The 12,745-nt window shown below is 37.7% G+C and overlaps 1 protein-coding gene across 1 annotated transcript in view; it reads right to left on the bottom strand.

The window, feature by feature from the left end:
* Window positions 1–12,522, bottom strand: part of LOC141812185 (peroxisomal nicotinamide adenine dinucleotide carrier-like) — a 41,127-nt gene extending 28,605 nt beyond the window's left edge. Inside the window, exons 1-5 of the mRNA XM_074700216.1 lie at window positions 12,007–12,522; window positions 11,817–11,927; window positions 11,660–11,734; window positions 11,387–11,517; window positions 6,175–6,229 (exon numbers count right to left, since the gene is read on the bottom strand). Coding sequence (XP_074556317.1) covers window positions 6,175–6,229; window positions 11,387–11,517; window positions 11,660–11,734; window positions 11,817–11,927; window positions 12,007–12,087 — 453 coding nt within the window. The 5' untranslated portion in view covers window positions 12,088–12,522. The remainder of the gene's footprint in view (window positions 1–6,174; window positions 6,230–11,386; window positions 11,518–11,659; window positions 11,735–11,816; window positions 11,928–12,006) is intronic.
* Window positions 12,523–12,745: the final 223 nt, after the last annotated feature.

The raw sequence follows: 12,745 nt of genomic DNA, 5'->3' as shown, positions 1-12,745 counted from the left end.
GGCATCAACCACCTCGGGACCATCAACTAGTCATCCATGAGGAAGATCATTTCAAAACACCCAAACCCGACCTAAAGTCAGACCTGAACTTAAAACAGAAATAGATACTACCCATCGAGTTAAACTAGATGCCTCCAAATTTTGATGGTTGTCTAAACCCAAATGTATTCCTGGACTGAGCTTGAAGATTACTTTCACTGGTATGATATAACCCAAATTGAATAAACAAGTATGTAACAATCAAACTCATTGATTTGGCAAAGAAATACTGGCAGAGTATACAAGATCAATACGCCACAAATAGAGAACAACCAATCACACACTGAGTAGAGATGAAATGATTTCTGAATAAAAAAATGTCACAACATACTTTAGAAACCAAACTGTTGAACGTTCAGAGATGAAGGGGTGTCGCCCCTTCATCTTCTGAAACGGAAGCATCTTCTACCTGCGGTTGATGAAACGAAGGGGCAAAGCCACCCCTTCATCTTCCTGACTTCATATATATAAGGCGTCCAAGATCCATGGGAAGGTGCAGGAGAAAAAGGCATCTTTCGAGGGGTTTTGGTTTGTGGAAAAACCTGAGGAGTTTTCCATTCGTGATCGCTCCTTCGACGCGAGCAGCCGCCGCCGGAATCACGCTACAACAGGTAAAATCAACATTGGTATCAGAGCTGTAAATTATTTTTACCTGTTAGTTCTGCCTGGTAGCCCGTCTCTGTTCTCTGTTCGCAACAACAGATGCGAACAGTCGCACGCGCTGCTCGCGACAGCGCAAAGGTGCTGTCTGCGTCTGCGGCCAGCGACATGTTCTCCGGCGAAGCTGGCGCAGGGGCGATTTGGGTGGCAGAAGAGGGAAGCCGGCAAGTCTGGTGGATCTTCCGTGGTTGCCCGTTCGCCCGCGCACGGATGCTGCTGCCGCCGCATCTCTTCGTTTGCTGTCGAAAAAAAAAACGGCAGTGTGCTTAGTGCACAAGAAGAAAAAAAAACGGTGGTACTGTGTTTTTAGTGTACAAAAGAGAAAAAAATCGGAAGCGGCAGAGTCTGGATTAGGGCAAGAAAAAAAAAGTTTTTTTTGAAAAAAATTTAATAATAAATCACGTGTTGATTCTGATGATGGGCCAGATTCTGATTATGGGCCAATTAATCTGTTGAATGGGTTTTTGATTAATTAGAAAAACCCAATTATATGGAAGATCAGTCAATTCATTAAAAAAAAATGCCAGATGTGGTTGATGGTGGGAATCGAACCTCTGATTTCCACAATCACAACAAGAGAAGCAAACCACTAGTTCCCAATCCATATATGTAAATAAATTTGTTTCATTTACATTTTGATCAATTTGAATTGGGCTGTTCTATAAGAATTATATGGACTTTCTAATTAGATTAGTTCTAATAAAGACAAGGGAATTAATCTGTCTGTTGACTGAAACTCTTTGAATAAAGGAAATTTATTTTTCTTTATTGCTTAAAATATCTTGCTTAGATGTGAATTGAATTTAACCGGTTTTGTACTGGTTTGTCAGTTTTGTACTGACATTATTATTTTCAATTCCAGATGCCAAGGATCATTACCACCTTAACTCGTCGCGAAGTGCGACAGAACCAACTAAGGGAGGAGATTCAGTATATTGAGTATGACTATGCTCTCGGAGTTCGAGGACATATTGGAAGACTCGATCGACTATTCTGGAAACTAGAGCAAACAGAGTTTCCCATCCTCGATAATTATAGGATCTGGGCTTTGATGCGTTCATTGTCAGGAAGTCCAAAGGTGATAGCACACCAAATATGGGGGCTCTCCGAAGGGAGAATCTCATATGCACAATTGTGTGTAGAACTGCTTCACCTTGAGTTCCCAGAAGAAGATTCTGAAGAAGATCTAGAGGAAGAACCTGAGGAGGATCATTTTGTGCATTCTGTGCAAAATTCTGCAATTGGTCCACCTCAAAGTGTTCTAGCAGAAAGTGCACTAGTTGAGCCTAGACAAATTGGACACATATTGATTACTACTATACTAGTGTCTATTCTAGTGGGAGTGGTGTTAGCTTGTCTTATGTTTTAGAGTTCAGTTGTTATGACTGTCATGACGAAAGGACGGTATTAATCTCACATAATAATGTAATAAAAACTGTTGTTATGTACGAACAATGTTATCTATTAAGAAAACAGTTATTATGAACTAATAAATTATTAAGAAAACAATTATGATTGGTTCATAAGAATATGATTAGTTCATAATAACTGTTTTCTTAATAGATAACATTGTTCGTACATAACAACAGTTTTTATTACATTATTATGTGAGCTTAATACCGTCCTTTCGTCATGACAGTCATAACAACTGAACTCTAAAACATAAGACAAGCTAACACCACTCCCACTAGGATAGACACTAGTATAGTAGTAATCAATATGTGTCCAATTTGTCTAGGCTCAACTAGTGCACTTTCTGCTAGAACACTTTGAGGTGGACCAATTGCAGAATTTTGTACAGAATGCACAAAATGATCCTCCTCAGGTTCTTCCTCTAGATCTTCTTCAGAATCTTCTTCTGGGAACTCAAGGTGAAGCAGTTCTACACACAATTGTGCATATGAGATTCTCCCTTCGGAGAGCCCCCATATTTGGTGTGCTATCACCTTTGGACTTCCTGACAATGAACGCATCAAAGCCTAGATCCTATAATTATCGAGGATGGGAAACTCTGTTTGCTCTAGTTTCCAGAATAGTCGATCGAGTCTTCCAATATGTCCTCGAACTCCGAGAGCATAGTCATACTCAATATACTGAATCTCCTCCCTTAGTTGGTTCTGTCGCACTTCGCGACGAGTTAAGGTGGTAATGATCCTTGGCATATGGAATTGAAAATAATAATGTCAGTACAAAACTGACAAACCAGTACAAAACCGGTTAAATTCAATTCACATCTAAGCAAGATATTTTAAGCAATAAAGAAAAATAAATTTCCTTTATTCAAAGAGTTTCAGTCAACAGACAGATTAATTCCCTTGTCTTTATTAGAACTAATCTAATTAGAAAGTCCATATAATTCTTATAGAACAGTCCAATTCAAATTGATCAAAATGTAAATGAAACAAATTTATTTACATATACAGATTGGGAACTAGTGGTTTGCTTCTCTTGTTGTGATTGTGGAAATCAGAGGTTCGATTCCCACCATCAACCACATCTGACATTTTTTTTTAATGAATTGGTGATCTTCCATATAATTGGGTTTTTCTAATTAATCAAAAACTCATTCAACAGATTAATTGGCCCATAATCAGAATCTGGCACATCATTTATTATCAACACGTGATTTATTATTAAATTTTTTTCAAAAAAAACTTTTTTTCTTGCCCTAATCCAGACTCTGCCGCTTCCGTTTTTTCTCTTCTGTACACTAAAAACACAGTACCACCGTTTTTTTTTCTTCTTGTGCACTAAGCACACTGCCGTTTTTTTTTTTTTCGACAGCAAACGAAGAGATGCGGCGGCAGCAGCATCCGTGCGCGGGCGAACGGGCAACCACGGAAGATCCACCAGACTTGCCGGCTTCCCTCTTCTGCCACCCAAATCGCCCCTGCGCCAGCTTCGCCGGAGAACATATCGCTGGCCGCAGACGCAGACAGCACCTTTGCGCTGTCGCGAGCAGCGCGTGCGACTGTTCGCATCTGTTGTTGCGAACAGAGAACAGAGACAGGCTACCAGGCAGAACTAACAGGTAAAAATAATTTACAGCTCTGATACCAATGTTGATTTTACCTGTTGTAGCGTGATTCCGGCGGCGGCTGCTCGCGTCGAAGGAGGGATCACGAATGGAAAACTCCTCAGGTTTTTCCACAAACCAAAACCCCTCAATAGATGTCTTTTTCTCCTGCACCTTCCCATGGATCTTGGACGCCTTATATACATGAAGTCAGGAAGATGAAGGGGTGGCTTTGCCCCTTCGTTTCATCAACCGCAGGTAGAAGATGCTTCCGTTTCAGAAGATGAAGGGGCGACACCCCTTCATCTCTGAACGTTCAACAGTAGGGGCTTTCACAAATTGCTTAATCTCTTTAGCTTTCTAACAAGCCTTTTCGATTGAGGTTGGGGCAAATAATTTAACTTGTCTTTGAATTTCAATCTCAAATTATTAATGAAGTGGATTAGAATTTTCCTAGGGTCTAATTTGAGGTTACACCACATTCATAAGTTGTCAAATTTACTCAAATATTCAAATTTGGTTTCTAAAGTATGTTGTGACATTTTTTTATTCAGAAATCATTTCATCTCTACTCAGTGTGTGATTGGTTGTTCTCTATTTGTGGCGTATTGGTCTTGGATACTCTGCCAGTATTTCTTTGCCAAATCAATGAGTTTGATTGTTACAAATCTCGCTCATTCAATTTGGGTCATATCATACCAGTGAAAGTAATCTTCAATCTTAGTGACCCAGTCAAGGAATGCATTTGGGTTTAGACAACCATCAAAATTTGGAGGCATCTAGTTTAACTCGATGGGTAGTATCTATTTTTGTTTTAAGTTCAGGTCTAACTTTAGGTCGGGTTTAGGTGTTTTGAAAATGATCTTCCTCATGGATGACTAGTTGATGGTCCCGAGGTGGTTGATGCCCAAGTGATTGTTGAGCTACATGGGATATGAGGTATGTGGGTTGAGACTCGTATCCTTTAGCAACTTATCGATTATACTAGCAGCATGAACTTTAAACCGTTCTAGGTCTTCCACTCTTCATCAGAGGGTCTTAAACTCATCTTCAACTGACATCTATTTCTCTAATGGTTGGCCTTCTAATCATAGTCGATACGGAGGTTCGACAAATAATGAGATTTATAAATTAAGTTGCATAATAATTTTAAGGAAACAAGATAGAACTTAAAACTAATGACGAGACAAGTAGGAAATTAGATAAATAAAATGATTTAAAATAAGGGCAAACTAATGATGAGAAAAATAGGAAATTAGATAAATAAAATGACTTGAAATAGCGACAAGATAAGCAAGTAATCGAACAAAGATGATTGTAAAGTATATGGAAATAATATGTGAATTGAATAGATAATGTACAAAAGATAATTAGCTTGCTAAATTCAAACAATCGGTAATTTTCAAGTGAGAACAATTCTACTGAATTAATACGAGCCTCTTTGCTAAAAATTTGCACAACAAAGTCTATGTACTTTGGAAAGGAGAAGTTGTTGATGTCGCCAAAGAAAAGGAGAAGTTGGTGGGAAAAAGAGGTATAGAACCGAATTTAGGCTTCAACTCTGATACCAATTGATGTAGCACAGCTGATGAACAAACACGGTCCTCACCAATAGAAGTAAACTCACACACAAAGAAGAAAAGTGGAAATTCAATTAATTCAAGATGATTAAATTACAGAACTCTAGACTCCTTTTATAGACTTGACTCAATAACAAATATGAAAATAAATATGCTAAGGAAAAAATGATAATTTAGTAGAGATTATAATTAATTCTCTATTATTACCTAAATAGAAAATACTAGTTACCAAATAACAAACAAATCAAATCTCTAATTATTATAGCCACTTTATTCTTTAATATTCTTCAATTTGTTTCCTTTTATTGCTGAAGTGCTAATTTGAAATTAGCTTCAGTTTCTTTTTCGTCAAGTGTCTCCTATTATGATGTTTTATTTCCTTCTCTGCATTAATTTCTTAAACATGTCTCTATCATTTTTTTATGTTTTAACTTCCTATTTAACTAGATTTTGTTTCACCTCTCCATTACACCTTTGATTTTTAACCAATCGTAGGCACTTCATTTTCTACCTAATGTGAGTTTTTCTATAAGGACGTTGTTACTATTTAATCTAAAAGGAGAAAACTTACCTTTCTCTGAAAAACTCAGTTGATCTCAAACAACCAAGTCTATTTTTTTATTTACTCATGTCAAAATTAATTACTAAAAGAGGCATATTATTACTAGGCAGAAATTTTTGCAAGATAAGATCATTACTGAATATGTGAAGAATATTCCAAACTATTTCATAATTGTGATGATCCTTAGCCATGAGATCTAAGTTTGTCATGTTCACACACACAGATACATGTACGAATAACAATGATGTGAGCTACTAGATAGACAAAAGCCTGCAATGCATGTTGTTATGATCTTAAATTGAAAGCAAGTGGATTACCTGCATACGAGTAACCAGGACCCATATTGGATTAGTCAGCAACACATTCAACGACCTAAAGAAACAACACAAGAGAATTGAACTTCTAGCCAAATACATGAATGAACAAGATCAACTTATGTCGCCACTGAAATTGTCTATTGAGGCTATGGGATAACAAAACTACAAGGACACTCGAAGCTCCATCTTGAGCAGAAACACAGAGAGCAAAAGGAGTTGAATAAAAAACATTTAGCTAACTAGTAACCAGTCCAAATGCCTTTTAATGCTTCCATAAACAAACTACATTATACAAAAATTATTTTTTTTCCACAAAAAAAGAGAACTCCATGACCTGTTGACCAGTTGACCAACAAACAAAAATCTACATTAGCTGATACAATGATTCTACGAGAACAGAGTGCAAAACATGCAGCGCAAAATCCAAATTAATGCAAGGAGCGAGAATCAAATTACAAAATTGATAAGAGCCTCCTAGGGGTCTTTATTAAATACCACTCATTGTGGAGTGTGGAGTGTAGAAATTACATTAAAACAAGTATAAGGGACTGCCTAAAATAATATACTAATAATTTTCCGAACACAGTATCATTTGTCTCATCTCTCTTCATTCTTGCTCAATGCAGAAGAACAAGGATCTTCTTCTGTGCCAGCCACTTGCAAGTGCTTCTGCAATCCAAGCCTCTTCCTCCACACCAGAATTTGCGAGCACCATCCTCATTGCTCCGTGCACACATCATTAGCTTCTTTCTCCATGTCAGCAATCTGCAACTACCACCTAGACCACTCCAGTCAGATCTGCCATTTGACACGCATATCCTCAGGAAGCAAATCATGACCTCAACAAGAACTCAGATTTGTCAGTAGTGCCTATATCACTCCCTTGATCTAATAGATTTCAACATCGCTACCGGATCCAGTGTTTTCCTTCACTCACTGGAATTTTTTTCTTCAGCGAGATGCCACACTTGGACTGCAGAAGACGCCCTGTTTTGTTGACACCTTTTCAACATTTAGTAGTGCTTATAAACTCTTTTTTGGTCAAGAGTTTCATTTGACTCAAAATGTTGATTCCTCTACTACCTTCTTGGTGCTTCCTACCATGAGTCTTTCCAGCCTTTCTGACTCCATGAATATCACCATGGAGAAGTTAAATAGAAAGAACTATAAACGTGGTGAACTGCAGCAGTTCAAACTTGGACCACGTGCTATATTCACCAAAAATACCTCACCACCTTGAGCTACCAAGATTCGTAAGACCACTAGAGTTACATGGTTGAAAATTGATGCCAAATTATTTGCTCTCCTTTGACAGTTCATTGATCCCAGCCTTATGAGCATTCTTTTCTATTTCCTCTCCTATTTCAAGACTTGACACAGGCTAGGAATTTATATCAGGGTGACAACTCTCTGGCCTATGACGTGATTGATAATCTCTTTTAATTGTGTCTCATCTTAGCTACTTACCTCTTTGGCCCATGGAAGTACATTTACTTCCTACTCTTTATACACCTCCCAAATTCCATATTCAAGGGCAATAAGTACAAGTTTGGTAACATCTTCTCTGTCTCTGCTTACCACCACTATGTCATACAATGTCACAATAGCCAATGATCTCACTTATGGGTTAAGGGCATCAAAAAGATTTTTTTTTTTTTTGCATTTATTGTCTCTATTCTTTGTATTTTAAATTTGAATTTTCTTGAATTAATTATCTATTAGTGGGCATCCTAAATCCTTTTCATATTCAATCTCATTTTCGTTTTCATTCAAGATTCAAAGGCAAGAACAGTGATTTGTGTAGGGCATGAATCTTGCGAATTGTACCAACTTATGCCTTTATCTTCTTTTGTGCTTTTGGTGGTCTCGTCACTTATCTTCTTTTGTACTTTTGGTGGACCAATCATTCTTTAGATATGTATTAGTCATGGTCTTCCTAATATTCATATGGTTGCTAGGCCATCTAGTCTTCAGTCTCTTAAGTGTATCATGTCGATCAAGGAATACTAAATCTTCATTCCCTAGTAGTGTTCATAAGTGTGTATTTAAAATTCATTTTCATTTTGATAAATGGATCTTAGACGTGTCAATTTCACTCTTGGATTTAAGTACTTTGTAACTTTCATTAATGACTATTCTCAAGTAACTCCTATTGATGACTATTCTCAAATAAAATGTTTTTTACTCTATTTTCCCATTTCTACACAAAGATCTAAACTCAATCTTGTGTCTATTAAAGTGTTTAACGACGATAATACTAAATGTTTCTCTTGTATTCTCCAATCATTTCTTTTGAGTCTAGATATTCTAGACTTTTCTTCTAGATTTCTCTTAAGTGTATCATGTCAATCAAGGAATACTAAATCTTCATTCCCTAGTAGTGTTCATAAGTGTGTATTTAAACCTTTTGTTTAAATTCATTTTCATTTTGATAAATGGATCTTAGACGTGTCAATTTCACTCTTAGATTTAAGTACTTTGTAAATTTCATTAATGACTATTCTCAAGTAACTCCCATTGATGACTATTCTCAAATAAAATGTTTTTTAATGAAAGACGACTCTAAACTTTTCACTCTATTTTCCCATTTCTGCACAAAGATCGAAACTCAATCTTGTGTGTATTAAAGGGTTTAACGATGATAATACTAAATGCTTCTCTTGTATTCTCCAATCGTTTCTTTTGAGTCTAGATATTCTAGACTTTTCTTCTATACTTCTCTTAAGTGTATCATGTCGATCAAGGAATACTAACTCTTCATTCCCTAGTAGTGTTCATACGTGTGTATTTAAACCTTTAGTTTAAATTCATTTTCATTTTGATAAATGAATCTTAGACGTGTCAATTTCACTCTTGGATTTAAGTACTTTGTAACTTTCATTAATGACTATTCTCAAGTAACTCCTATTGATGACTATTCTCAAATAAAATGTTTTTTAATAAAAGACCACTCTAAACTTTTCACTCTATTTTCCCATTTCAGCACAAAGATCTAAACTCAATCTTGTGTCTATTAAAGTGTTTAACGACGATAATACTAAATGTTTCTCTTGTATTCTCCAATCATTTCTTTTGAGTCTAGATATTCTAGACTTTTCTTCTTGACCTTGCAACCAACATCAACAGAATAGTGTAGTCAAAAGGAAAAATTAGTTGAGATCATCCACGTATACATATTCCTTTTTTTCTAGGTTGATGCTTTTCTACTGTATGTTATTTTATAAATCATATTATCATTTAGTACTCTTCGTGGGCAAGCTCCTTTGAAAGTCCTCTTTCCTTGGGATGACCTATGTTTTCTCCCACCTAGGTGTTCCATTATATCTACTTTCTTCATCTCTTATTGCATGGCAAGAGAAGTAATCCTTCAACCTATCAAGTATATTTTACTTAGTGAATCTCATCTTCAGAATGTCTATTGTTGCTTTTCTCTAAGGTCACACCATGTATTTATCTCTACTCATGCATCTTCATTGAAGTTGCTACTGTATGACCTTGTGGTCATGAATTCGAATCGGAAATAACCTCTTGCAATGCAAGATAAGAATGCATATAATAGACCCTATGCGGTTCGACCCTTCCTCGGGATCCCGGATTGGCAAGGGCTTCGTGCATTGGGTTGCCCTTTATGTATCTTCGTTGAGTTGACTCTCTTATTGAGCTCTTCACCCTCTCTTTCTGAGTCGACATGAGGTATCTCATGTTCCTACTTCATTAACCATTACTATCCCTCCTGCCACCACATTATCCACCTTAGATGAATCACCTCCGTAGGTGTATAGTTGAAAGCCGAGATTTGAGCACCCTAGCACCGTCTCAAGACTCTCTATCCCTCTTGCAACCTAATGCCTTCGTCTACTATTTGGAAAGGTACTCAAACATTCTCTACTTTATACTCACTTTTTCTCCATTTATCCAATGCTTCACTATCATACTTATCTTATGCATTTTTTGTCATCTTTAGCTTCTTATAAAATCCCTAAAACTATTTTGGAGGCCCTCTTAAACCCTAGTTTGCACAAGCAAAGATTGGTAAGATGGAGACTCTCTACGTTAATAAGACAAGGGAGTTAGTTCTTCTTCCTCTAAGACAATCTATAAAGGGTTGCGTGTAAATTTTCACTATTAAATGCTCTCTCAATGACACTATAGGAGGGGTGTAAGCTTGCCTAATGGCTAAGGAACACACTCTAACTTATAGCGCAAAGTATTTTTGACACCTTTTCTCTCGAATTAAGATTATTTTAATTCACCTCTTTCTCACTTTGGTGGTTGCCTTTCACTAGCCTTTTCATCAACTCAACAATAAGAATGTCTTTCTTTATACTTTAATAACTACTATGGAAGTCGATATGTAACAACCTTTTAGGTTTTGTTGCTCAAGGTTAGGTTGACATAAAGTGCAAGTTAAGGATTACGTGGATTGTAGCAATTTCTAAGAACTTGATTTAGAAAATTTAGCTCTACCATCTTCAGTCTTTCATGACTATAAACATAACTCTTAGTCAGAAAGATGATTTTTCTTATCACCTATATACACAACATTAGGATCACACAATTGCAGGAGTACTCTATCAGCATTTTTAAATCAAAAATTAGTGAATCTCAACTATTTTGATACAGAAGTTACTTCTCATGGGGAAGATATTTACATATATCAATTAATATGCCTGATACACTAGAAGAGACTAGTATGCAAGGAACCAAACCAACGCCACCTATTGATCCTTATGTCAAATGGATACCATGATAGAACATAGTCCACCCTTAGATAAACAATCCATATCGGGCTACTACATTCTTATAGAAGGTAATCCAATCTCTTAGAAGAGAAAGAAGTAGACTGTCATAACCAAGTCAAGTGCAAAGATAGATTATATGATTATGGTGATAGCAACTTGAGAGCTTGGATTAAATAGCTGCTGATTAGAATGCAGTTATATTATAATAATTAAGCTACCATGCACTTAGCTTCTAATCTAGTATTTTATGAGAGGATAAAACATATAGAGATTGACCATCATTTCATACGAGAGAAGGTGAAATTGTGGAATCCTTTGTCAGTAATGATCAATTTGCAAACCCAATCATTAAAAGGCCCGAGGATTGAATATACACATAAAACAAGTTGAGTTATCGAAGGAGTTGTAGGTGAAAAATATCTTCACATAAATAGAAATTATGTCCTAATTGTGACATGAATAACACTCACCCTGCAATAGCTGCAACAACAAGCCAAGAGAACATGCCAACAGTACCATCACCAAGCCCTTTCTTCTTGCGGGCAGCAGCAATGGACTCTGCCTTATTCTTCAGTAACTGGTAGAAGTAATAATATATTCCCTGGATATCATCACACCACATTATTCTCCCAAAGGATGTGAGACTTTAAAGAGTTGTAGATTATAATAAGTATGGCTGGAAGAGTACATGTCCAGGTGCTCGAGTAGTTAAGTATTGGGTTGGGAAAGCAAACAGGGCAGACCTGAGACGCAGCAGTGCCAACTAGAGATGGCTTAAGGCCACTGTACAGTCCTCCCCAACCTTCCATTTTGATAAGCTGCAACCCAGCAGGAGGAAAAGGAATCAGTGTTGAGGTGGAGGTCAAGAAGCAAGCGGGCACAAGGTAGGAACAAGGAGACCTGAAACATTTGGTAGATGGTTCCTCCGACCGATGGGAAGTGGCCGCCGCCAATGGCCGATGCCTGTGACGTCTTCTTGGCAATTCTCTCGGTCTGTTGACGAGTATTCACCTACATTTATGCATGAATCAAAATCTGGATGAATCCATGACAAAAGGTAAAGAGTATGGACTAAGGAACGAGCGGTTACGATCTGAACAGGGTAGGTGATTATCTGAGCTATGATGCCTCCGCCGGCGCCCGCTAGGCCGTTAACCAGAGCGTTCGACATGCTGCTTCACGGACCCCTGACTCGGCGGATCGAGAACTTCCAAGGGGAGGAGCGTCAACCCACCACTCCAACGCGTCAATCCAGTTCCGCCTTGTGACGATTGAGAGCGGAGAGACCCCGCCTCCCTCGCCAGTTGTAGATCCGGTCCTCCAAGATGGATATGGTGAGAAGGTGGAGTCGACGAAATAAGTGGCAACCTCGCGCCGGAGAGTCGATCAAGTCTTAGGCTTCGCCGGCTGTCTATCACAGCCTCCGTCGGCGAGGAAGTAGATATGAACGGAGATCGGGTGGAGGATTGGCGGTTGGTTCCCCTCGCCTCAGACGCCGGTGCAGAGCTAGCAGCGGCGCTCGGCGGGGTTGCGGTTGGGGTTGGCGCCGGCGAGCCAGCGTGTGGTGGAACTGGAAGGGGAAGTGGATAAGGTAACGGCCGAAGGAGAAATGGCCTTCCAATTAGCAAAAAAGGAAAGGGTAAATTCCTTAAAAGTCTATAATTTTCATTAATTTATATTAAGGCCCCTATATTTGAAATACGATGCTCTTTATTTTCATTCTCCTCAAAATGGTCCATCATTATATTTCTTATCTTTAAAATAATTTTAATCAAATTACTTTATATTAATAATTTTAACTAAAATTATTCCATAATTTTAATCAATGA

Source organism: Curcuma longa, chromosome 18 (assembly GCF_044706935.1).
Source record: "Curcuma longa cultivar G26 ecotype Majalengka, Jawa Barat chromosome 18, ITB_CL_G26_1.1, whole genome shotgun sequence".
Lineage (NCBI taxonomy): Eukaryota > Viridiplantae > Streptophyta > Magnoliopsida > Zingiberales > Zingiberaceae > Curcuma > Curcuma longa.
The sequence above is the reverse complement of the archived record's forward strand: the minus strand, read 5'-3'. Positions and strand labels throughout refer to the sequence as shown.